General features: G+C 38.4%; 1 protein-coding gene and 1 long non-coding RNA gene across 2 annotated transcripts in view; one reads left to right on the top strand and one right to left on the bottom strand.

Annotated features, from left to right (window-relative positions):
* The window catches only part of LOC146522196 (uncharacterized), a 360,305-nt gene that overhangs the window by 200,273 nt on the left and 133,043 nt on the right, over positions 1-26,989 (top strand). The window lies entirely within an intron of this gene.
* The window catches only part of LOC146522207 (protein mono-ADP-ribosyltransferase PARP14-like), a 76,493-nt gene continuing 54,335 nt past the window's right edge, over positions 4,832-26,989 (bottom strand). The window contains exons 12-13 of the mRNA XM_085155465.1: positions 6,131-6,267; positions 4,832-5,056 (exon numbers count right to left, since the gene is read on the bottom strand). Of these exons, the coding sequence (XP_085011591.1) occupies positions 4,859-5,056; positions 6,131-6,267 (335 nt within the window). The 3' untranslated portion in view covers positions 4,832-4,858. The remainder of the gene's footprint in view (positions 5,057-6,130; positions 6,268-26,989) is intronic.

Below are 26,989 nucleotides of genomic sequence, written 5' to 3' on the forward strand. Positions count from 1 at the left end.
ACTATGCATATAAAATAAACTTTTACTTTTCAAAAGCTAATGTTCAACTATGTCAAAAGGAGGTCAAATGCAGTCCAACTGTTTATTATATAATTTAGTTTTTTGTTTTGGTATTTAATCCTCGGCATACAGCTGATCTATTTCTTTGATTTCATTAGCTAACTAAAGTCATTTTGTGTTGGTGTTTTTAGTTTTTATTTTCAGAATAAGACATATTTTGCGCTCTCAGAAAGCCCTTTAATGTATCCCAAAGTACCTGGCGAGAGATTTTTTGTTTTGTTTTTTTCCACAAGCCTTGCAATCTTGGCTTTTTCACTGTGCCTGTTATAAGTGTGTGTTCATATGTTTTCATTGGTTACATTTAATTAAAAAAAAATATCTCTCAGGAAAAAAAGAGTGTGGACTGTTATCTTTTGCCCTCTTCTTTACATAAGATTTAAAACTATTGTTAATGGGTTTTAAAGAAGCTCTAACACTCAGATCCTATCAGCCTCATACTGTGTTTCTATTTGCTTTAGTTTTATTTGGTCTTGATAATCTGTCTTTACGGGAAAAAGTTTTTTGTTTGCTTTTCATTTTGGGGGAGGGGAGGGTTGCATGTTTAAACATAGTACAGTCCAAAGTTTTATAGGTTATGGAAAATTTAAAAAAAAACATTTCTGTTATTTTTAACATCTGATATTTTATGACAAGAAATCAGAAACTTTTTGTCATTGAGCTAAACTGTTGCCCCAAAGAGGATCTCTGAATGAACAATACAACAAACTCTGAAGCTAATGGGCAACAGTAGTAGAAGGCCACACTGAGTGCCATGACACAAGGCTATAGTTTGCACAAGACTTGGATAACAGAAGAGAGTGAAAATGTTACCTGCAGAGCACAATCAGCTGTATCCTTCAGACAGTAGAGTTAGAATTTGATTTGATACAGACAGAATGTAAGCATGGAGCTTATGGAGGGCCAGGAGTGACAAAATGAATGAATTAATTACACCATTAAATAATTAATTAAATGTGTGAATAATTCATTACAATTGGTATTAATTAATTCCTGGTGATTTTAACATCTATGTTTGCTGTGAGACTGGAACAGCAGTAAAGGACTTTCTTGCCCTTATTGACACTTTTAATCTCAGTGGGTGAGTGATCCAAGTCATGAAAAAGGTCACACACTCAATCTGGTGCTGTCATATGGTCTGGATGTTTGTATTATGGAAATCAAGCATTGTGGGATATCGGATCATTTCCCAGTGACGTTTAATATTGCACTGTGTAATGCTGAGTTGAATAGCGAGGGACCTGAGTGTGAGTTGCACATGATAAATTTATTGACCGCCGCTCACTCTTCCTCTGCTTTTGCTAACCCTGTCCTCTTTGATGCCAACCTTAGTGCAGAACTAGCGTCTTTGGGCATCCTATGTGACTGCTTATCAAAATATCAGAAGATTGTTAAAGCTGCAAAATCTGCATTTCTGTCCAGCGTAATTTCTAGCAAAGTCACAAGTCCCGAGTTCTTTTTAATAACTTACCTTCCACATTCAGGGTGAAGCTCTTTGTAACGGGCACTGCATGTGAGCCTTTTCCCAGAGTCCCTGATCACTGCCTGGAGGCAGAAAACACCTGACAGCGAGAAGGTCATGTCCTGACTTTTTTGTGGCTCAACAGAACACTGTGGGTCAGTGGCTTAGGATGTGGAGCGACTGGATCCTCGTTGTACCAAATTATCTCAACATCCTGAGGGTAGTAGCAGTTTGCTTCACACCATCAAGTTCTTACCCTCCTGCAATGAGACCGTGGATCAAATGTAAAAGCAAAACAACTAATCCCAAGACTATTAACTTGTCATCAACTGATAACAGAAATTAATCCCAAGATCAAATGCAACGATCAGAAACAAATAGCAGTCACCATAAAAGTGTTAACTGATAGCTCAATTAAAAGATCAAGATACAAAGAACAGATGTAAAACAGTTATCAGTTAACCCTAAGAGTGTTAACTGATAATTAAAAGATCAGGATGAACTCTAATTGATTCCAAGTGATAACAAAATCAATTAAAACAATCAATATTCCAAAACAAAAACAAACACCAATTAACTTTATAGCTGTTTTCTGGTATCAGAAATCAATTTAAAGGAAAATCAGAATACAAAACCAATCAGCAGTTAATACTATAGGTATTACCTACAATATTATATGACTCCATCCATCCATTCGCTTCCGCTTGTCCTTTTCAGGGTCGCGTGGGGCGCAGGAGCCTATCCCAGCTGTCATAGGGTGAGAAGCGGGGTACACCCTGGACAGGTCGCCAGTCTGTCGCAGGGCTAACACACAGGGACAGACAACCATTTGCGCTTACATTCACTCTTGCATTCACGCCTACGGGCAATTTGGATTAACCAATTAACCTATCACCACTAACTGCATGTCTTTGGACGGTGGAGCCGGAGTACCCATGCAAACACGGGGAGAACATGCAAACTCCACACAGAAAGACCCCAGCCTGATGGTGGAATTGAACTCAGGACCTTTTTGCTGTGCAGAACCACCATGCTGCCCCATTTTATGACCATTATATGACTCATGTGGTTAAAACACTTGTACCCTCTGTTTGGGTACCTCGGTGTAACCTTTCGCTTGTTTTGGTTTCTGTCACTGCTGCAGCTCATGTGTGTCCCCAGAAACACTTTATCTTCACAATTTATTTATTTAATTTTAGTTCTTGCAGTTTTTTTCCTATTTCTGATGTTTTTTGTGTGCTTTTGCCACATTATTTTTCTTTGCTGGTGTTTTCTCATATTGCAGTATGCATCCTACATCACATTAAAGACAAACCTGGTGGCACACAGTCAGACGGTTTACTTTGCTTTCATTAGTTGCTTGATGCCCTATCCAGAAACTGTTTATCATATACAAAGCTGGATTTTTACAATTCCTGTGTGTATTACAGGTTTCTGGTAGAGAATAGATGATAGCAACTGTGGAGTTTACAAACTCCTTCAGCTTTAACCTGGAGAACATCCACATTCGCATGGAAGGACCTGGGATGTTGGAGCCAAAATCCAGGTATTACAGGTGAGTGATGATGAACAACTGTTTGTATAGCACATTTATATAGGCATATATAAATGTGCTATACAAAACTGCAGTTTTTCAGCTCTTTATCTTCAGCACTACTGATATTTCTTTCAAATGCTGCAGAGATAGCAGTAAAATGAATAGCTAGTTGCTAGATGACTTGTATTTTAAAAAAGATTTGGCTTTTGAGTAAATGAAAACAGGAGGTTCGACTTTATGATATATGGGAAAATTATCGTTTTGACCCTTTGACAACCTGAATAATCCTTAGCTCTAAAATAAGCACATTTGAATAAATTTAATTTCAAAGCTAAATTTTAATCATTTGTTGGCCACTAGGGGGGAGAATTACTTCCAAGGAAACATATCAAGCCACATTTAACTGTGTGACAAGAAAGATTATCATCCCATTGGAGCTATTATCTCATCACTCATGTGTTTAACTCTCATTTTAACACAGTTAACATTTTAAACTCCTCTGCAGACAGTTTGCTATGTTCAACAGTTAGCTAATTATGAATTGAATATGTTTTTATATGTGTTTGCATAATATTACCACAATTATATTTACATTTCAGTTTCTATTTGAGTGTTGATCACCCACCTCCTCTTATTTTTCTTTGTACAAGAAAGGACCAGACAAGCATACAATAAATCTTCTGAAGATGTAAGATACAAATATCAACCAAATGAAAGAATAATCATGTGACATGCCTTCTGTGTGTGTTTGTACAAACATGTCATATTTCTTCATATTTCATATACTTCGTATATAAGCAGCTTCTGTTTGCATAATTCTTACAGCTTTCAGAACTACATTATGATAAGATATCCTTTAACACTGAAGAAATAAACTCGTGCTTGCATTAAATATAATTGCTTGTAGTATGAAAAGTGCATTATCTTCTTGTAAGAGAAACCTTCCACATAGGTACCCAACAGGGAAATTTAGTTTTGTGTGCAAAACTTTCCTAAATATTTAGTGTAAACTATGATAAAGTTTCTGGGTCCTTTACAAATGTAACTTTTCCACACACTTCCAGTTACTACACAAATCTTTATGTAGTTAGAAATATAACTTTAATATTGTTCTTTTTGGATTTTTCAGAAACCTTCATTTTTCCACAGTAGAAAATACTTTTCCCTTAATCTCCTTTGAATGTGATGAGGTAGTCGGGGTATGCTTGGTTGTCATGGAACACAATATATATGGTAGGGTTATCAATTTTGTCCACTGCGCTATCGAAGCGGTTGTGAGGCTGCTGGCTGTTTCGGAGTGGAAGCACCTTCATGGTAGCTTGGCCCTGAATGAAGACACCTGTGAGGACTCGGGCGACGAACATTAACCGAGAACCATCAGCAGCTGGCTTGGAGTAGGTGGGCTGGGCTGAGTAGCTGGCGTTTACAGCAAAGTAGGTCCCGTGACCGCGTACAGTTGCTGAATGTAGGAAGAAAAAAAAGGAAATTAGTAATAGGTTATCATAGATAAAACATGGTGACTTCCAACATATATTATGTAAGTATTGTAAGTCTTGCATTTAATATCCTAAGAGTCCTGTTTGTGTCTATAAATGATGGTTAAATACAACCACATTCAAGACTATAAAATACTTGAAGCAGTCTGCAAATGATCAATCTGTCACCACATAACGGTGGACCAATATAGACACAATGTCAGGATGATCCGAGCTGTAAAGACTTACATGTATATGTAAAACCCTGGTGGAGGTAATAATTTCTAATGTGATTCGTTTTGAAGCAACAGAAAAATGTTGTCTTGTTCAGTAACAATTATCACCGTTTTGCCCAGCAAAACTCCTGTTGAATCCAGTTGTCATGATGGAGTGGCAGTTTTCCTGAGTCGTCCCGTGGTACAGAGGTTTCTCCGCTGCTCCTCCCTCGTGTGCGTTCTTATCAGAAATGTGCTTCTTCTGGGCTTCATAGGCGCGCCGCAGGTGAACGTTCTGCAAACGTTCAATCTGACAAGAGAGACTGAAGCCAAATGATCAAAGAGATGCCAAACAAAGCAGTGTGGATATTAATTACATCTGATGGCTTAGTTCATGTCTTTATGGTGGTAACCATAAACTGAGGCATGTGTTTCAGGTATGAGAAGTTTAGATTACAGCAGTGAATAATTAATGACTTTCTTACTGCAAATCTGAAAACTTTAGAAACTTAAAAATTAAAAACACTTTACAAACATGATATTTCTCAGGTAGGGTTTGGAGTTTGAATTTTTCATAGCATTTCTGAGCAAATACATTGACATCGGTTCAATGGACCACAGAGATATGGTGGCCAGAAACTGCAAATATCCAACATAGACAGATAGATAGATTGATAAAATAAAATAAAATGTATTTATTTTTTTTAATGTGGCAATTAATTTGTTGATACAATGTGACTGATTTCTGTTTCCTTTAATTTCCTGTTTTTCTTTTATCATTTCGATTTTTTATATAAATTTACTGAATAAATTAATTAAATCAATTCATGTCTTACATGTGGACACAAAAGGAGAGCAGGTATGTGATGATGTTGCAGTTGCCATGGGTTACAAGACATAATTTCTTTACATAGGAAAAAAAGTTCCTAGGGAGAAATATTTTCAAAAAAATTTTTTAATATTCATTTATTATTTTTTTTAAATATTTATGCATTTTAAAGGTTAAATAAAATAATAGGAAATTAAATACTATTTATTGATGTTTAAATAAAAATAATTAATTAAATAAAAATAAATAAACAGTATTTATAGTAAGTCAGTTAAAAATAAAAATATAATCTATTTGTTACACCCTTTATGTTATCGAAATATGTAATTAATGACCACATGCACTGTTGATATAAAGTCTGGTGCAGTTAATATTTTAATTAGCTTCTTTCCCTGAATGTTAACATGTATCATGATAGCTGACCAGTTAAGCAGACCACATTACAGCCAGTAATGCTCACCAGTTTGCACTGTAACCACACAATCAACTTTTTCAGCTTGTATGCATGTACTTGTGTATATATGTACTTGTACTTGTGCAGGAAAAGCCACCAACCTTCATCACAGTTTTGGGGACAGTTCGTTTGAAAGCCTCCTTTACTGTGTGATACTCTGCAGAGGAAGTCTCCAGAGAAACCACCTTCATAGTCTCATTGGCAGCCATGGGGTCCCAGTACAGAGGGAAAGTAAAGTCTGAAAAAGACAACATGTTTGTTATATTTTATTAAGTCAGGTAATGACGTAACAAATGTAGTAGGAGAAGACACAGAAGCAACTGATTTTTTTTTTTTTTTGTAGGATGGCACATGAAAAAAACAAAAACATAACTTGTAAGTGTAGACTTAGACACAGGGTTTTGGCTTCTGTTGGACACTTAAGTTTTTCTCTAACTGTGTATTCTTGTTTGTCCTTGTTTTTTTCTCCTGTTCCAAAGTTTTTTCGGTTCATTCTGTGTTTTGGTTTTGGCATAGGACTTAGCTTAGCTCCTTAGTCTTCTGAATTTCCTGTTTTCCATTACTTTAGTGCTTGCTTGCTTTAACTGATGATACGTTTGTTAAAGCCCCTTTCTATTCCCATTCTGTTCCTTCAGCTGTGTCTCTATGTTTATCTTCTGTCTCTCTGTCACGCTTTCATGTTGTGAGTCTGTCATCTCTTACTTCCTGTTTTACTTTGGTGGTATTTCGTCTCTTGCACTTCGTGTCCAGTTCTTTCCTCTGTCTCATCAATCTTCCCTTGCCCTTTGTTGCGTTCTCTCTCAGCTCTTTTCCTCTGTGCCTTGTGTTTTCTGAGAAGTTGAAAAAGTATTTTTTCCTCCTCTGTTTCTTTGTATTTTTAAAAGCTTAGCAATAAAGCTGTCATTGACTTTTACACATTGTCTTAGATGTTTTAAAATTGGGATTTGGTTCAGTCCAGCCACATATCAGTCTTAACACTGTTTGCTATATTGGTGCCCTTCTGACACCAATCTAACACTCCTTTGCAATGCAATTTGAAATCAGCAGATAAGGAGAGACTTTAATATTTTTAATATTGATATTTCAACATTTCCTGTTTCAAAACTATTTACTGTTACTGTCGTTCCTATAGTGACTTTTGCAACTATTTTTAAAGGGACAGAGATGGGAGAGAACAGAGGAGAGGTGAAAATTAAGATGGAACAGAAGTGGAGGAAGACGTGTTTCTTTTCTTCAGTTCCATCCATTTACATATTTGTCTTAAAATTGATGCCAGTGGGCTTATAAGTGGTTGGTGTTAAAAAAGCCCCAAATATAAATATAAATTTTAGGACACGATGTTGAGACCAAATTAGGTGAAAAGCCGAAGCAGCCAGTTCCACTTCTTCTTCTTCTTCTTAATTTGCGGTATCTCTGGCAGGCTCTTAACTTCGGTTTCGAGTTCAGCCACCTTGGCAGTAAGCATTTTCTGTTTATCTCGTAGCCTTTGCAAAGATTCCTGGACGCACAATGCAGTCGAGTCCTCTTTTTCTATCTTTTCTTGTCGTCGGGTGTCTTCTTCTTTCAGAGTCTCCTGCAGAGACATTGCAGTCGATGGTAGCGAGTCCTCTTTCTCTATCTTCTCCTGTCCTCCAGTGCCATTTTCTTTCAGAGGCTCGGATCTTTGCATTTTATTTGCATCGGCAGAATTTTGTTCTTTTTGCTCCTTGTGACTTTAAGGTAGGAAGCTCTGGCTTCTTTCAGCTCTTGGTCAAGAGACTCTACCTTCAAATCATGAAGGGCCTTGTTGAAAAGCAGCTGGGATTTCAGGTCACTGATTTCTGTCTTGAGTGACTCCTTCTCCTGGCTATGTTTAATGGCCTGCTCTTTCAGCTGTTTCTGGAGCATCTCTATCTGCTCTCGTTGATTCCTACATTGGACCTCCAATTCAGCCTCCTTAGAGGACTTCAAGCCTACAGAGTCGGGGTGTGAAGTGCCTGCGGTTGGAGTGGCAGACTCCACACACTGCTCTGTGGTAGGGTGGCTGATTTGTTCCTGCAGGGATAGCATCACCTCATCTAGTTTGACAATTGCTTGATTGTCATTTGTGAGAGCCTCTGTTTCAGTCTTGTTATCGGGCTTATTTCTAGAAGCCTCTTCCAGCTGCTTTATGAGGTCTTTAATTGTTTCCTCATGATTTCTGTTGTTCTCGTACATTTGTGCATGAAGTTTGCTCTGCTGAAACTGGTGATAAGAGGCCCTCTTGTTAGCACCAACCATTTGCCAATAAATATCGTTCTGATAGTTTTGGGAGGCTTGCAGTTGCTGTTTGAGAGCAGCAATCTCGTCCCACGGATTATACTGGACTGCGCCCTGATGGGGTCTAAATCTGGGATTGGACTGATGTTGGACTGATGTTGTCCGAGTAAACGGTCTTCTTGGCTCTTCAGCCACTCTTTGCTGTTTTTGCTTTTTTGTTTTCTTTGTTTTCATGACCGTTTCTGTTTGAGCTTGTGCCACGGGAGATTTTTCAGTATTTGGTTTTCCGGATTTTTCAAGCTCATTTTTTGGTCCTTGCAGGATTGTTGTTTTCGGTGCAATGACCATTTTCGTTTGTGCTTCTGCCATTGTCGATGGTTCAGCGTTTGCGTCTGCGTTTGTCTGCGTCTGCCTTATCTTTGTTTTAACAACCAGGTTGTTGTGTGTTTCTGCCATCTGAGATCCACTAAAGTTGGTTGAGTTTCTCTCCTATTTAAGGATTTTTCCAGTAGAATGTTCACTCTGACATCACAGGCTGTTCCTTTGAAGTGCCATGATTGGAGCAATTAAAAAAAAATGCCTACAAACCTACTGTAAAGGAAAGGCTTTTATTTTGTAGCATATACTGATTTAACACTATAAAAGCTACTCTACAGAAATTGCAGTAAAAAATAAAACAAAAGCAAAATATAAGTTTAATAAATGGTTGTTAAAAACCCTAACCAAAGTAGAAGATGACTGTTTAGTGGAAAAGTATTCAACATTCTAGAGATTCTCATGCATAATAATTTCTTTTATAATTTAAAGTAGGGCAGGTAGAAAACTTTGATATTTAGTGAAAGATGTTAATGAACACTATCCAATAAGAGTTACTGAATGACTTTGGCAGTGAGATTATGGTGGTTGCCGAGCTGACAGAATGTCATCTATGTTTTGTTTTAAATTCAGTTTCATTGCTGAATCTAAGAAACAACAGACTTTAATAGAGGTTTACTAACTTTTACTTTCATATCTATTGCGGAAAAGCCTGTATATACAGTGGGGCAAAAAAGTATTTAGTCAGCCACCGATTGTGCAAGTTCCCCCACTTAAAATGATGACAGAGGTCAGTAATTTGCACCAGAGGTACACTTCAACTGTGAGAGACAGAATGTGAAAAAAAAATCCATGAATTCACATGGTAGGATTTGTAAAGAATTTATTCGTAAATCAGGGTGGAAAATAAGTATTTGGTCACCTCAAACAAGGAAAATCCCTGGCTCTCACAGACCTGTAACGTCTTCTGTAAGAAGCTTTTCTGTCCCCCACTCGTTACCTGTATGAATGGCACCTGTTTGACCTCATCATCTGTATAAAAGACACCTGTCCACAGCCTCAACCAGTCAGACTCCAAACTCCGCCATGGCCAAGACCAAAGAGCTTTCGAAGGACACCAGGAAAAGAATTGTAGACCTGCACCAGACTGGGAAGAGTGAATCTACAATAGGCAAGCAGCTTGGTGTGAAAAAATCAACTGTGGGAGCAATCATCAGAAAATGGAAGACATACAAGACCACTGATAATCTCCCTCGATCTGGGGCTCCACGCAAGATCTCATCCCGTGGGGTCAAAATGATCATGAGAACGGTGAGCAAAGATCCCAGAACCACACGGGGGGACCTGGTGAATGACCTGCAGAGAGCTGGGACCAAAGTAACAAAGGTCACCATCAGTAACACATTACAACGGCAGGGAATCAAATCCCGCAGTGCCAGACGTGTTCCGCTGCTGAAGCCAGTGCATGTCCAGGCCCGTCTGAAGTTTGCCAGAGAGCACATGGATGATACAGCAGAGGATTGGGAGAATGTCATGTAGTCAGATGAAACCAAAGTAGAACTTTTTGGTATAAACTCAACTCGTCGTGTTTGGAGGAAGAAGAATACTGAGTTGCATCCCAAGAACACCATACCTACTGTGAAGCATGGGGGTGGAAACATCATGCTATGGGGCTGTTTTTCTGCCAAGGGGACAGGACGACTGATCCGTGTTAAGGACAGAATGAATGGGGCCAAGTATCGTGAGATTTTGAGCCAAAACCTCCTTCCATCAGTGAGAACTTTGAAGATGAAACGAGGCTGGGTCTTCCAACATGACAATGATCCAAAACACACCGCCCGGGCAACAAAGGAGTGGCTCCGTAAGAAGCATTTGAAAGTCCTGGAGTGGCCTAGCCAGTCTCCAGACCTCAACCCCATAGAAAATCTGTGGCGGGAGTTGAAAGTCCGTGTTGCTCGGCGACAGCCCCAAAACATCACTGCTCTTGAGAAGATCTGCATGGAGGAATGGGCCAAAATACCAGCTACTGTGTGTGCAAACCTGGTAAAGACCTATAGTAAACGTTTGACCTCTGTTATTGCCAACAAAGGTTATGTTACAAAGTATTGAGTTGTATTTTTGTTATTGACCAAATACTTATTTTCCACCCTGATTTACGAATAAATTCTTTACAAATCCTACCATGTGAATTCATGGATTTTTTTTTCACATTCTGTCTCTCACAGTTGAAGTGTACCTCTGGTGCAAATTACTGACCTCTGTCATCATTTTAAGTGGGGGAACTTGCACAATCGGTGGCTGACTAAATACTTTTTTGCCCCACTGTATTTAGCATAATATATTCCAAGCATGCAAACTAGTATGCAAACTAAAATTCACAGGAGAGCTTATGAGACCACAAACAAACTACTCAATCATAGAATGATTGCGACACTGAATTAAAACACTAAATGTGATTCAGATTTTTTTCTTTTGTATATGTTATTTTACATCCAGTGGTTAATTTATGCTAAAGAGTATATATTTTCATTATGGTTAACAAAATTTCGGTATAAAATCTGGATTTAGATACATGTAAGCCTCTTGTGCATTTTGTGCCTGGCGCTTGCAGTGATGTACTGTCACATAAGCCAATGCTAATTACACAATGAGTGCCTCACATTATTCTGGTTAAATGATGAAATACTCAAAGGCACGTTTCAGCAGTGGATCTGTGTGAAATCAGCAACTTGCAAAACTAAATTAAAATGTGGGCTATTGACTCTAAAAATAGAAATTGCAACAAAGTTCTTTATTTATTGGAGTTTTGTTTTGTTTTTGTTTTTTCCATTTCACCATAAAGTAAACACAGACAGGGTCAACATAAGTACACTGTAAAAAAATCTGTAAAAATACAGTACAATCTACTGTATAAACAAGAAGGAATTTTCCGTATTAGTCATTTACAGGTGTTTTTCTGTATTTCTCAACTACTGCAATGCATTGTGGGAAAAAGAACCCGAAAAGGAGGGAAAAGTAAGAGCAAGAGCAGCCATTAGGCTTCTTTCAGGCTTCATCTGGATTTTGGATTCTGAAGTTGGAGAAACTGCCTTCAAATTTCTGTGGTAATTATTAAAACTCATGTTTCCTTTTATTAAAATAATGTTTTTCAAAAGACGCCGCGTTTTTATTTAGAAAGAATTGTTAATTTATTTGTTAACTGGTTTTGGCTGTCTCCAGACAAGTCAGGAATATTTTGCTAACTCATTTTTTTAAATAATTGTTATTTAGGTTTAACATGACTTAAGCTTTCCATTTTAGTTAATGTTAAAATAATTTTTACTGTGATACCACCAGTTTTGCCCTTCAGTGGCTGAACCAGTTTTCATAAATATTATAGTTAGCTGCAGGGGCGATTCTAGGATCAGAGCTTTGGGGGTGCTGAGCACCCAGAAAGCTGCCCAGCCAAGCAAGATAAACCTGTCTCTGTCAGTCCCTGCATCCTTAAATGTTGTCCCGAGTTCTCTCTGACTGTCACTTTGGTGCATTTAAACCCCTGTTCCTCCCTGTCCTCATCATCTGTTGTCTTTGTCTCCGTTATCAGTCATCATAATTTTACCATCTCTGTGCAAGTCTGCAAATTTCTTTATTAAATCATAAGATTCTTAAATTCATCAAGTCTCTCTGTGCCTGGGTCCTCGTCACAAAACATGACATCACTGTTTTGTACATTTTAACACAATTTAATCCCACATTTGTGAAAGAAAAGCAAAACACTTTTTGAAAAGTCTGTAACAAAACCATCAAATATGATTAAGGTTATTTAAATGCTGCCAAAGAAGAATGGATTGGAATAGAAAAAATCCTAACCTTAATTACTGGGTGAGAATAATGAATGATACTCATAGTGAGTAAAAAGTAAACTGAGTGCATTTTTTGGACAGAGATTCACTTTTAATGTGTATGTATAATATAATACAGATACATAAAAATACACTCCCAGAACAGAATAAATTATTACAAAATATTAATAAAAACTATAAAAATTGAGGCAACTTTGCCTGTGGTAGAATGTATACAATGTATGAAAAAATCTTTATTGCAGATACTAATTTTACTAATTTAATAATACTAATTTTGTGTTGTAAGATTTATGAGTTTCATGCTTTCACAGTGGTACTTAGGAGAGCTTAACATTTTTATCAGGTGGTACACACTGTAAAAGGTTTGAGAAACACTGATAAGTGTATGTGTGCTTTTGGAAAACATTTAAAGCTGCAGTACAGAATCTTTGAAACAAGCTTAAAACATTTTTAGAATATAAACAGAGCACTCTGCTTCTCTTTACAGCTCCTCGCTCCACCAGGGCTGTTTGGCACTTTCTGATGGTGTGCAAATGTGATGTACGTACTGTGGCAGTCATACAGACAACTGGACGGTCCAAAAGTTGGCCTACCTATTACTGGCTGAGGTTTTAGTAGAGTTGTGGCTGAACCACATAAAAATTTTAATCTCCCCAATCAATTATAATGTTATGTTGGAATGTTGTTAAAGAGGGTCAAAAATGTTTCAACCCAGTTTGTTTTGTAGATTCTGTATAACAGCTTTAATATAGGGAGGACACAACTTCCAGATTGTGTGAGTAAAATAAGTTGTGTTTTTTTTTTCTTTGCCAGTTTAACAGTTTCCTGGTTACCTGGTTCTTCCTGACCTTGTACTTTCTCCTCATGTTCCCCTCTTTCCTCTCTCCCTCTTTGGACTGACAATCATACACAAATAGATTGTATTCAATTAGATGAAAAATTACATTAATATGAAAAAAATTCTATTAAGATCACTAACAAAAAGTCCTCTCTCAGTGTACTTTAAACCAAAAGGCAAATAACCAAACCACATGAACATCTAATAAAAGATATAAACATTGAAACACTGATCCAACATTATTCTTGATTGATGGATCATTTGATTTTAAACTTTTACCTGAATGTGGCTCCTTTTTTTGAAAAAACTTCCTGATATCCATTATGAACCTGGCTGTCTCTCTGTACACACACACACACCAGGAGTTATAAGGTTAATGGGCATTCAGTCAGTTAGCTAGTTAGTATCCATTTCAAACAGGACGGTGGTAACAGCAGTAGGCTGCCGACAATTTAAAGTTTTACATTTTAATGGGAGCAACAGGACGGTCAAATGTGGCTGAATTTACTACAGAGCAGGACGGATTGTAGGGTAGCAAACATTGTCGCAAAACACGCTTTCAACACTGCAGGTTACCTGGTGTAATGTTTTTCAGCTAAAAAGAAACATGGTCTGACTCCTACCTAACTATATTAAGAGTAACTGAAGGTTAAATGCACCTAACATGTCCTGTTTTAAGCCAGGCACTCACACCTCCGCTCTGCTGCGTCTCAGCCACCATCGCTCTGGCAGCAACGGCAGTGTTGCCAACTCCTCAGTAAGGAAAATCGCTATTGGCTGTCCTAAAAGTCGCTAGAAGTCGCTAAATGACGTCATCACCTAATTTGCATAATTGGTCATGCTAATGTAATTGTAATCTATGTTGTTTGAGAGAGAAATAACATCGTGGAAGAGACATAAAGTGAGTAAAAAACGTCCTAAATGCATTTAGAATTTATTTAGAACTACAAATTAAATTTATTTTAGCAATTATTGTTTTTTTTAATGTCACAATTCCAACCCTGCTCCTTTACCCGGGCTTGGACTTGCAAAAGTGACTCGAAATAGGCACTCTGGTGGAGTTACTTTGTGTGTGTGTGTTTATAAGTAGTTTTAAACCTTGTGATCCACAAAATAGCATAAGAGTAAAAGAAGAACTGACTGCGTTACAGCACCCGCTGCTTGTTGAGAGTAAAAGCGATATGCGCTTTCACGTCTTTTTTTAGGGGGTCTGAAAACTCGCTAAATATAGCGACAAAGTCGCTAAGTTGGCAACACTGAGCAACGGCGCTAGAGCCAGAGTACGGGAGAGGCGAGCTGGAACAAACCATTTTGGGAGGGGGGTTATCTATACTTTTGTTGTTAAAATGTTACGTCTCAAACAAGTACAGTACTGTATGCTTTTTATATTTTTAGTAGTGTGTCACACAAACAGCAAATATTGTCAAAAAAAGTAAGAAATCTTTCGGGGTGCTTTGATTCATTTTCGGGGTGCTGAAGCACCCCCCAAAATGGGCTAAAATCGCCCCTGACTGTAACCAAAAGTCATGTTTGAAAGTGCAGTGAACTGTACCAGTGATTGGCTTGTCGATGGCTGGTCAGAGGTCTGTGGTGAACTTGTCCGGCTCACGGTCAGCCGCACTTCTCCACTCGGAAGAGTGATGGTGTGAAACATCCTCTGCAAAACTCTGTCTTGATCTGTAAAACATCCATAAACAGAGTCACTGAAACAGCCCGAATTTAAACACACATCTGAAAACACATTTTACAAATAACCGACTGTCCAACCTTCTTTTCCTTGAAATAGATTTTATAAATGCTTCCTCTGAGTTTTTCAAGACTTCCGCACCCCAGAGTCTCACCTTTTCTGAAATTATCTCCTCACTTTCTCCTTCTCTCTGTCTGTAAAGTTGATGTCTTAAAAAAACAGTGGATACGGATATTCATCCATTTTATCTGCAATTCTATACTAACATGGGAACTTTCAATCCGTCTAACACTTGTTTGTGCCGCTCTGTGAGTGCATTTTTACTTTTACTTTTAAAGTATTGCCTTCTCATGTTTATACGGCCACATCCAGTAATGGAAAGCATACCCATTTAATTGTCAGGAGCTGTTCTTGGCTCACCTGCTGTGCAGGTACTTTAAAAGGTTTTTCAGCTGTCAGAGTTTAACTCTAAATTATATTTATATCTTAATATGGTTTTGAGAAATGCATTTTACTAGTAATTATGGTGACAACAAATTAGAGTTTGGACTTTAGATATTATAGTTTATCTGATGTGATAGAAACATTTGAGTAAATCTGAAACAACAAAAATATTTCACAAGAACCCGAACATCCATCCATCTGCATGGGAGCTGGAGCGAATCCTAGCCATTTGGCCAGAGGTGGGAAGACCCTGAGCAGGTCAACAGCCTGAGGCTTCCACAGGAAACCCACTAGATGTCAGTATTGAACCAGGGGTGGATCTAGAGAAATTTTCCTAGGTTGGCATGGAAATCAAATGAGGTGGCAAAATCAAAGCCTTAAAAAAAAAAAAAAAAAAACCCAAAACCCCCACATATGTAGGTGTTACATATAGTTAAAATTATTCAAATGCAGTAAGTATACATGTTTTCTATAAATATAGTCTATAACTTAATTATTTTCTGTAGCCCACATAATTAAACATTTCAACTATGCAAAAAATGTGAATTTTGATTTTATTTATGTAGCCCAATAACTATAAAATACAGAAAGCTACACAACATGGAGAATCTAATTGTTACACGCTTAATTTCACACAAAATATCAGAAATCTGCACTGTAATGAACAAAAATTTAAACCTTATTTTTCATGATTTTTTGGGTTAACCTTCTGAGGTCCAAAATATAATTGGCCATTTTTGACTACTTTTGATTTTACATTTGTATTTCACCTTCAAATTGTCTTTGTTTCCTTGCCTTGCTTGGTATCATTCTTTTTAGCACAATCTCACGTGTCTGAATTTACAATTATTTTTTCATTGATATACTGTATTACAGTTGTTCTTAGTTGCTTTGGTGCTTTTCTTCGATCAGAATGAAAATTCTCAAAACCATTAGTGCAACCTCCACAACATTTAGTCATTTGTGCACATCATAGTAGCAATTTCTCCTTCCTCTGAACAAATTGCAAATATTGTGCAAATGTGAACAATATAACAGTACGTATTGTAACTGAACATACGTAAATCATTCTGGCACATCCAGACGTTTCTGTCTGGCCACATATTTTCATCTAATTCACAACGGATATCATCCCTTCCAATGCAGCAAGGAAAGTATCTCCTGAAGTGGCGAATCCACCCTCTGCGTGACTCTATTATGATGTCGTCACATGCTACATCCATGGCTACTAGCAGGGCCATTTGTTCATGTGAGTGCCGGTCATAAGCCTTCCACCTCCAGGCAGAGAAAAACTCCTTTATCAGATTAAGGAATGGCGAATTGGGAGGGAGATTTTCAACCAGCAGTCATGTGCTGCAAACCAGTCGGACCAGATGTGAGTGGTGAAAACAGACATTATCCCACACAACAATATACTTGCTGAGTTGGCCTCCACCCCTCTCAGGGACTGTGTCCCCGTAAAGTGTGTCTAAAAGAGTCAGGAGATGTTGTGTATTGTATGGACCAGAAAGGGGAATATAGGTGAGGATGCACACATTGTAACATTCCCTCCGTGCTGGTCTGGGACATCAGTAGTTACTCTCTGTCCAATGTGATTTCTTCCACGCTTTTGGCCAGATTGAAACGTGCCTCATCAATGTATATGAATGTGTGCAGTGGTTCCCTGGTTTCCAGCTCCAGTACATGCTTTAGAGAGAGAGACGGGGAGAGAGAAATGTGACAACTTTTCCTGTGTAACATAATGCATTTTGTATGTTCTGTGGATATATATACAGAATTGCTAGTCTACTGCATGAAACTACACAAAGTAAAACAGTTTACAGCGCTGAACATTAGAGTATACAAAGAAGACATGTTTTACCTGTACATACTGGTGACAGATCTCCTTCACTCTTTCACTGTTCCGTTCAAAAGGCACTTTGTACAATTGTTTCATGCGCATTTCTTTTCACTTGAGCACTCTGTCAATTGTTGCAATTGACACAGATCCAATATTGCCAAATATCCTCTATGACAGCACTTTTAATTTCTTTCAACTTTATTACATTGTTTGCAATCACCATTGCACAAATGGCTTCGTCTTGCTGCGGGGTAAAAAGGGGCCCTCTTCCACCTCTGCAAGGTTGTCTTTCAGTCCTTTGTGGTGCAGATTACAGTAAAAGTAATGTACACTAAACATGGGATATTATGAGATGTTGGATTACTGTCCAATACTATACATACCTGTTCCCCATACAAAATGTTTGAATGATTGAATTCACAGTGGTTGTTCCATCATTTGGTTGCACCCTCCGACCAGCCTCATCCATTGTGAGGCGGTAATTGACAACATGGTCAGCAAGTGTTGCCTAATTTCATTAGGGATCTGCCTATGTATTTGGCGTCTTCTCCCTCTTCCCCCTTAATTCAACAATTTTGTATGCAATGACTCAAGCAATGAAATGAAGACTATTAGTTGTATTTATTATTCAGCATCCAAAAGTATAGTTCATTTTGACTGACATGACATAAGCAAATGATAATGTTATAAAACGGCAGAGAATTGTGTCCTGGCAGTACTTGTGGTCGTGAAGTGAAAACACACACGCAGTGACTCCATCCCAAACAGTTTCCGTAGTGGTAATACAGCTCCCGTGACTCTTAGTGACAAAACACACATACAACACAATGACTAAACAATCTTTAGCATAAGGAAAGCTTTCACACAATAACATGTCCGAGCAATACTACCGAGTTTCACACAATGATCCAGCGCCGACTGAAGCCTGATCACACCGTTAAGTAGACGGCCCCAAAGATAGCAGATAATAAGCCACAGCTGTGATCAACAGCAGGTGCGGCAGGCTTCAGCGCGGGAACGTTTTCGGTAGTACTCGTCTCAACTTGGAGGTAAGCAAACCCGAGGGAGCGAAATACAAACATCGACACAACGAGCAGGCAACCCAGCGGGGCTGTCAGACCATGACAATTTTCACATGAATGTCTGTTTACACTTACATAATTTGTCTTCATCTAATCTACAAATCTCTAATAAATTAATAAATTTAATAAATTTTATTTGGGACAGTGCATGTTAATGAACATACATGTAAAATAAGAATGTAAACATACCAGATTATAGCCAAAGGCTAATTTCCATCTGTTGTCCAAAAACATATTAAAAATGGACATAATTCATAAAAAAGTTCATAATTCACACATACAAACCATTCTATTCCCAAGTAAAACATTAAAACAATACAGCTTATACATGATCACACACTTGATTTGTCCATAACCAATTTTTAACCTGTGCCTTAAACAAGGTGAATGTAGAGCATTCTCTAATTGAGGAAGACTGTTCCACCAATGGCCACCCTGGACAGAGAGGACATTCTGCCCAAATGCTGTCTGTCTGTGGGGTATAAACAAGTCTCAGTGGGTTGTGGCTCGAGTGGTCCTGTCTAAGCTTTCTTTACGCCTAATGAACTCCTTTAGTGGTGGTGGAGCAAGGGAGTGTAAGCCTTTATATATTAAGCAAACTCTTTTACATTTCACTAAATTATTGAAGTTCGATAATTTATGTTTTTTTAACACATGACAGTGGTGATAGGAAGTAGATTTTTTGTCAAGTAATTTTAAACTTCTTTTATAAATATTTTCAATAATTTTAAGTGTTGTTGGACAAGCAACTGACCAGGACGTCAAACAATAATCTACATGAGAGATAATCATTGAGTAAAAACATGTTTTTGCAACATTCATAGTGCATCATGGGACATCCCCAGTAGCAAAGCAAAGTAGGTCCCCTGACCAAATGCTAAAGAGAGAAAATAAAAGAAAACCATTTAAAGTTTTAGAATTATCAGACATATATATTACTTCTCCAGTTTGGTGCCCTTTTATGTTTGAATGATTCATAGATCCGTGTTAGGTGGTTTAACTTCTGTTGAGGGGACTACCAGTGTGGAAATATTCTGTATGCAAGATAGATGTTGTTGCTCAAAGGTTAAAAGAGCCAGACATTGGGGGTATGAAATTATGTGTAGGCTAGTGGAAACGGGAAAGAGAATGAGACAAGTGTTGTGGATTGTATTATCACATATATACCAGTATACACTACATGTAATAACAATCGCTCATAAATTCTGTGCAATCATATTTACTCATATATACTATGCACGCTTACTATGAAGTGTCTTATATAGTGAAGTTACTGTGTTAAACATTTAACCAGCATGTTCAAATTACATGACCCATATATTTAGGTCAACTATACCTACCACTATATTAATGAAAAGTTTGTGCCATTTGTTGTATGAACACATGCTGATCAATACTGTTCGAAAATGTAACGGTGAGGATCAGTAGGAAACCTTTGATAGTGGTATGGCCAACTGTGACTAGTCCAACATAGGGTTAATTCAGCTTGGCACTGCTAAAGTATGTGCACAGGCATGCAGCTGCATTTATTTGTACTGCTTAATGGCGTGTGCAGCCTTTTAGAGCAACAGAAGTACAACAGAAGCATGCAGCCGTTTAGATGGCTGTAAACCAAAGGCCTGCTGGCCTTTAAATGACTGTACTGTAAAAGCATAGAGCCCTTTGAATGTGTAACCAACTTTAATGATATAAAGGAGAATTATAGTACAATAACTACTTGGGCTCTTAATAAGACCCTGGCCAGAATCAGAAGACACCAAATTCGTATGGAGCCAAAGTATTGAGCAGCAATAATGACTCGGACACCATGTTAACTTTTGAGTAGTAGCCACTCTTGTATTGTTACAATGCATAAAAGATATGGTCCAATTTGTACAGGAAAAAGTATAAAATAAAATAGTGTGCACACTTCAACAAAATAAAAGTGCTCGCTAGGGCCCTTTAAGAATTTAGAGTTATGTTGACAACAGCCAACTTGTGTATGTGTATCTCCTTCGTGGTGCCTTCAATTCTGTTGCTGGGATGGGGAAAAAACCCGGGAGGACCACGCGCCTTCACCTCACTTCCCAGCTGACAGGGCGAATGCGGCCTGCGTAGGCTCTGATTGGCTGTGGCGCTAGGTGCCCTTATCCGGGGTGAACCGAGAGGTGTATCCAATTGGCATAGGAAGTATGACACTTTGTTGATGTGAACAGTTAAAATAAAGGTAATAAATACTCAAAGCTCTTCTATTTTTTGATCACTGGTGTCAATGGAAAATTGTACTTAGTAGTCAGTATAATCTTTTAATGATATAAGTTTGTATATGGTAGAATACTGCATGTAACCATTTGTGTTTATTGAAAGGATGTCTCATCCTAGGAAGTCTGTAACATTCCAGGGTGTTCTGGCTTTCACCCCCACATCCTAGGAGCATGAGAAAGTTCGTACCTTGTTTTATTGTTTTACGGTAGGATTAACGTAGTTATATCTGTTTCCAGTCTAAGTGGTTTTGGTTTGATGAACTGCTGGACTTTCCAGACCAGCAGTTTTAGGGAAGTCTTTATGGGGTCACACTCTGACCCCCCCTCACACACACACACCACACACACACCAAACAAGCACCCACTGAAGTGTATAAATAAAGGACCAGGGCAAGTCCTCAGTGCGAGTCTCTGAGTCTCACTCTAGGCTGCCCTTGCTAGCAAGAAAATCTGTGTGTTTCTCCTCTCTGATTCTCTACTGAAGAAGTGTTTTAGAATATATCTCTTAACATTATTTGGTCCTTCGTAGCCGGATCAGAAAATATCAGAACTGTTATCTGTGACTCTGTTCCAAGATCCAGCACTGATTCCTGACGCCGTGGGAAGCCAGCACCGAAGCCTGTCGACAGCCCTCTTAGACGAGGAGAGAGCCCCAGGACGTGAATTCGGGTCTGGGCCGGTGTTTTTAGTTTGGTCCACGGCGGTGGGATTCAGTCTGATGATCCGAACCACCAGTGAGACGTCGGAGGGTGAGAAACACTATTTTGGTATATAAAACGGCCGCAAAGGTTTAAAGTAACGTGATAAATTAGGTTGGGTTCGCCGAAAGGAGCTGAATTAGACTTAAGTTTTAGAGGTAGCTGAAATTACTTTGTGACAAATTAAAATACGCTTAGGCAAATGAAAACACGTTGAGACAAAGAAATTAAAATAGGTTGGGTTCGCCGAAAGGAGCTGAATTAGACTTAAGTTTTAGAGGTAGCTGAAATTACTTCGTGACAAATTAAAATAGGTTGGGTTCGCCGAAAGGAGCTGAATTAGACTTAAGTTTTAGAGGTAGCCGAAATTACTTCGTGACAAATTAGCGCGCAAATGTCTATATGTGTGTGTGTCTGGAAGTAAGTTGATCTTACAGCACAATATGCTGCTGAACTACTTCCATTTTTGTTTTCTTTGCTGAGGCTCAAGTACTGGTGACAAAGGAGAACGGTTGAGTTTCATCTCATAAAACTGATACCGCTTCACCGTTAGGGTGAAGTCGAAGGCTGTATCAGTAAACCACTCTGAAGTCAAGCGTGCCAGCGACGGCCCAGCAAAATCTTTGAAAATGGAGAATAAACAAGCGAAATTAACACCTGGTGAGAAATGTTTAGAAAAACAACAAGCCGGAGCAGGACAAATGCATAGTGGAAGAGCAAGAGGTAGAGGCAGAGCTACACACACACCAAACAGTGGCTTTAGCACTACATGCTGGAGGTGTGGAAAAGAGGGACATTTTGTACGTGACTGTAAGAAACAAAGAAGACAGTAACGGTTCAGACTAGGAAGAACGTAATAATCCCTCACCAAGTGAAAATTAGAGATCAAAGTAGTTTAAAGTAGTTTAAAAAGGGTTGGAAACAGACCCGACTGAATAGATATAAATACAAGAGGAATAAAGTAAAATAAACAAAAGTCTAAATTACAACTTATCTTTAATGTATTCATACTAATAATAGCAAGGATAACAACCTGTAAACTGGTATTAATGATGAAATAATATTAATATGAAGAGGCACCTCAGTCAGTTATGATGTGAGGTGGATAATTGTTGAAAGTAATCTGCATTAAGCTTAGGGTTGCTCAAATTCAGTACAATGACATATGAAGTAAAATAGGTAAATACTTTAACTAATTATGTGTATAGAGGCACTTGACCTGTTTGAAAAACTGTCATCCTAATATGAGCCATTGTTGAGATATAGAGCACACCTATGAAAACAACTAATATGCTGAACCCTGTATGAAGCAGCTGAAAACTACATGATGGAGAAGCTGAATTGAATATGAAAGTGCAATTCTTTGCCACTGTGGGGCAAAGCACGCAACCACTATGTGAGGTTGCGTTGTGGTCTTTTCTGAGCTGATGAGCAAGCTACACATGATCAGATTGAGGTCTGGCTGAGAACTCTTCAAAGAGAGGGAAACAGAACTATGATAACTATGATAACTGGAGTGTGCAGCGTTTCCATGAGCAGTTTTCCTGCATGCTGACTCATGTGTGTAGAGAGTTCATAGCATCAGCATCATGTTTTTGTTTATTTGTTTTGTTGGGTTGAAAATAATTAAATAAATTTGTGATCATATTTATGGATCACCATGGCACATGCCATTGGCCAAATGATTTATGTACGCAGATGAAAAAGTGAGTGTGAATGTGTCTGATGTCATAGTGTTTTTGTGCGCTGTGTAAAAGTAATTGCCTCTGATTGTGAGAGCGGTGATTCTGCAGGTCACCAGCTATTTTAAAGAAAAAAAAAAAAGAGTGAAGAAGAGACAAAATTTACATTGTAGATGAAAAATAACCATAGGAAAAAGGTTTTGTGTTGATCAGCCAAGAACAACTACAATCTCATTTTCTGCTTTTAAGAAAGGACTGTTCACAAAAACAGAGAGAAAGAGATGTGTGTTGGTTAAGCAGTGATAATAATAATGAAAATGTCTTAGTTTGTCACTTTCAGGTGACAAGCAGACCTGAATCAATTTTCCACATGCAGTGGTCGGAAGAAAGTTATAGTTTAACATCATTAGAAACATTCAGGCCAAGTTTCTGGCTAACTTATTTACAGCACCATGTGTCTCTCAAACTCACAAGCGAGCTCTCACTCCTCCCTGAAGACAAGGAATGCAGCTCCAAAGAGCAATAACATGGCAGATAAAGAGACAGCAGCAAAGTCCTGGGCAAAGAGTCCCAGCAAGCAGCAGCAGTGTGGACAAACAGCATCAGAAAAGAAGAGCAAACTTATCATCCTGCCTGATTGGATGAATGGCACTGTGTTCCCAACAAGCTGCAAATTCACTGTGCATGTGAAAAGAACATTTGAGGAGAACTGAGGAGACTGTTGGAGTTTGACATTTGCCACCTTTGGAGTAAAATGGCAAGAAGAGACAGTGAAACACAGGACAAAGCTGAAAGAGAACTGCCTGCTATTGGACTGTTGAAGTGGGAGAGGACAACAGTGAGAGTTAAGTGAGAATGCTGGTGTTTAAAGAGGGAAATCAAAATTTGGGTTAGCAAACCTGGGGAAAAGAAAACTGACTGCTTAAGTGGGAAGATTGTGAAAGAGTCTGAAACACTAAAAAAAAAAAAAAAACATACAAAATCACACACACACAAGCAGAACATGCATTAACCCTACTAACACTTCCAAATACAAGAGAGCTCATGAAGATTAGACAACATCTTAAGCATGTGAGTCTGTTTACCATCTTGTCCAAGTCACTTAGTGTGATGAGAAGTGATGCAAAGATCAATGGACTCATAGCACATCAGTTACAAAATGATTAAATAATAGCAGAGAAATGTGTAGGACAGGCAGCTTTAAGAACATGCTCTGCTGGATATGCAGCTCCACAGACATTGATTAAACCTGCCTAATAACACAAACACACATGCAATGAAAGTCAGCTTGTTATCTCTTATCAGTGTTAAAATAGTGTTAATATAACAGACACTTGTTATCAAATGCTGAATTTATCCAATGTTGACAGCTAACTCTCTAGGTTGCAGGACAACAGTTTAACTTTTGTGGAAAAAAAAAGATTCTGGTTTGACCAGCCAGTGATCAGACAATAAATTTAATTGTTAATATAGTAAATTGGGAGGTGCTTTCTGCTTGATTGATGCAGCACAAGTAATTTACTGTATGAGGGAAATTCTATTTTTGTGATTACATTTTGAATATGCATTTCTGTTGTCCTGTCATCTTAGTGGGTTAATAGCTGATATGCAAATTAGTTGATCGTTCTTAGATTGAGGAAAGGTGACTGAATCTTAGCACGAGTGAATGAGATGTGCTGGAGTTTGTTAGAGTGGAGACTCTAAAACACTGAGTTTCCTGTTTTGATGTGTGAGTGAATCCTGTACCTAGATACACAACTCTGAATACATAAGAACAAACGTCTTTTGTGAAATAGCTGATGACATGTCTCACGTTTTATGACGACGGGAAAAAAGAAATACTGGATAATATGGATCTGTGGCCCAAATGAGTGAAAGGCACAGACTTGGGGATTAAACTCATAACATATTAGGGTTATGTTGTGTGTTGTGCAGCTGATGGTTGGTTTGGAGTTAATCTAGCTGATGATTTTTCTTTTGTTGTGAAGTTGAGCCTGCCAATTAGTATGATGGTATGATAAACCATGCTAATGGTATGATTTACCCTCATGAGATGAGGAGCTTGTGTCATGACTTAACAAGGCCTTTTTATTTTGTTACTTTCACAGTGCACTGAAAGTTTTGTTTGATAATCTCTGTTTGAGCAGATCTGCACGATTAGAACAGAAGCGCTATACGATACGTTGTCAAGAAAATTGTTACAAGTGAGTTTCTCCACATTGAAATGGGCTCAGGAGAAAGCCACTTATCTGGGACAATTAGAAAATGAGAGTCCCTGCCTAAAAAGGATTCAGCGAGGTAATCCGATCTAAAGTTCTTTTTTCTTTTGAAATGACGTCATTTTGCTGAGGGTGGAAATCAAATGCGGCGATAGTTTCCACTATCAGCAAAGAAAGAAAGAATGGATGAATGAATGAATGATTGGAAATAAAAACAAACTGACTGACTGATAAAACCTGACAAGACTTGACCACGACTCAAAGTTAACCTCCACCTAGACAGGCCAAAAGGGTGGATGAATTTACGTGTTTCTTTTTACAGGAGCAGAAAGATGACAGCAACATCCGAGGTTGCATACCGATTTAACTTTTAAATGCCACTTTCTGTGTCTGTGAATCTACCAGGGGTGTGTTATTCATGGGTTTGTGTTGCTCACAGAGATTACTGTGAGAAAGAGTGTATACACCCGCGCAGCGCTAACATTTACATTTCTTTTCTACAGCATTATAATTCTTCATGTAACTTGATCATGTGATTTATACCAGGACAACTAGTTAATGTTTTTCTACTACAAGATTTCTGGGTTTAAGTGTGAAGAAACTGTGTTTATAGGTTATGAGTTGGTGATGCTGTTACACTGTGTTTCCTGTGTTGAAAGCTAGTGTCACTTCTTTCCACAGCTATGGATGGCTAACTTTATGGTCTTTTTATGGCACCTCTGGAAACTGTCGACCTGTGTCTGACCACCGGGATGGTCAATGTGTATTGCTAATGTTTGTTTTTCTAAGAGTACATGTAGAGAATTCAGCAGAAGCGGACAAGTAACATGAGAAAAACAAATAAGAGATGCAGTGTTTATGGAATAATTTAATATGGGGCTCATTAGCTAACCACCATTGAGCTCATAGTGATTGATGAGTGGAGTGACTTTGCTTAAGAGAAGTCACCGATTACATTAATGTTGACTGAGTACATGGGATGATCCATGTCTGAGGCAAATTATGGAACTAATTGTAGTTTACTGATTTGAAAAACCTGCACATGATACTTGTCTTGCTGATGTTGAATGCTTTATTACTCTTATGATATAATTGTTTATAAGTGTGAAGTTTGATTTCACTTCCAGATCTTGTTTTTCAGGCCATGATGGTGTATATGCAGGCTCCTGGCGGAGCCAGTTTTTAAGCAAACTTAATATGCAAAACACACTAACATCTTTTATTGCAGGATTATAGGTCCGGGGTGGTGCTGCTCCAGAGGAGGAGATGCCCTGATGTTGCCTGGGACATGATCTAGCTAACCTTTTTCTTTAAGACAGGAATCTGGTTTTGATGAGTTGACTCATGGGAGTGTCCATGCGTCAAGAGGAGGGGTCCAGGATTAACATGAAACAATGAATTAACATTAAACTATGTTTTATATGATTTTTGCAGCGATTTGTGTGATTAACAGTTCATTCAACGGGTATTAAGCCTATGCAAGTGGTGCAACCATGTTCAGATGAGGCTTTGATGGCCTATAAGTGAAGTTCACTGAACTAAAGAATGTGGTTTTATGATTGTTGACATGCTCTCCAAATAGAAGTTTTTCCTCCTAGCAAGGAAATACAGGTGCAGCAGTCATCTCCTGAGAAATCTTCAGAGGCCCGGTGAGAAGCGAGAACCATTCCAGGCATAGCTGACAGCCCAGGCAGTGGTTGAGGTCAAAGGTCAAGCTGGTTGGGGCCCATCATGAGATCAGACTTTGGAGCCACAGCAAGGACCACAAAACTGCGTTGGAATGAGAGCTGTGCCAAGGGGGCTTTCCAGAGGCCAACAGAGGAGATTGTGGA

Source organism: Neolamprologus multifasciatus, chromosome 3 (assembly GCF_963576455.1).
Source record: "Neolamprologus multifasciatus chromosome 3, fNeoMul1.2, whole genome shotgun sequence".
NCBI classification, from domain to species: Eukaryota; Metazoa; Chordata; class Actinopteri; order Cichliformes; family Cichlidae; genus Neolamprologus; species Neolamprologus multifasciatus.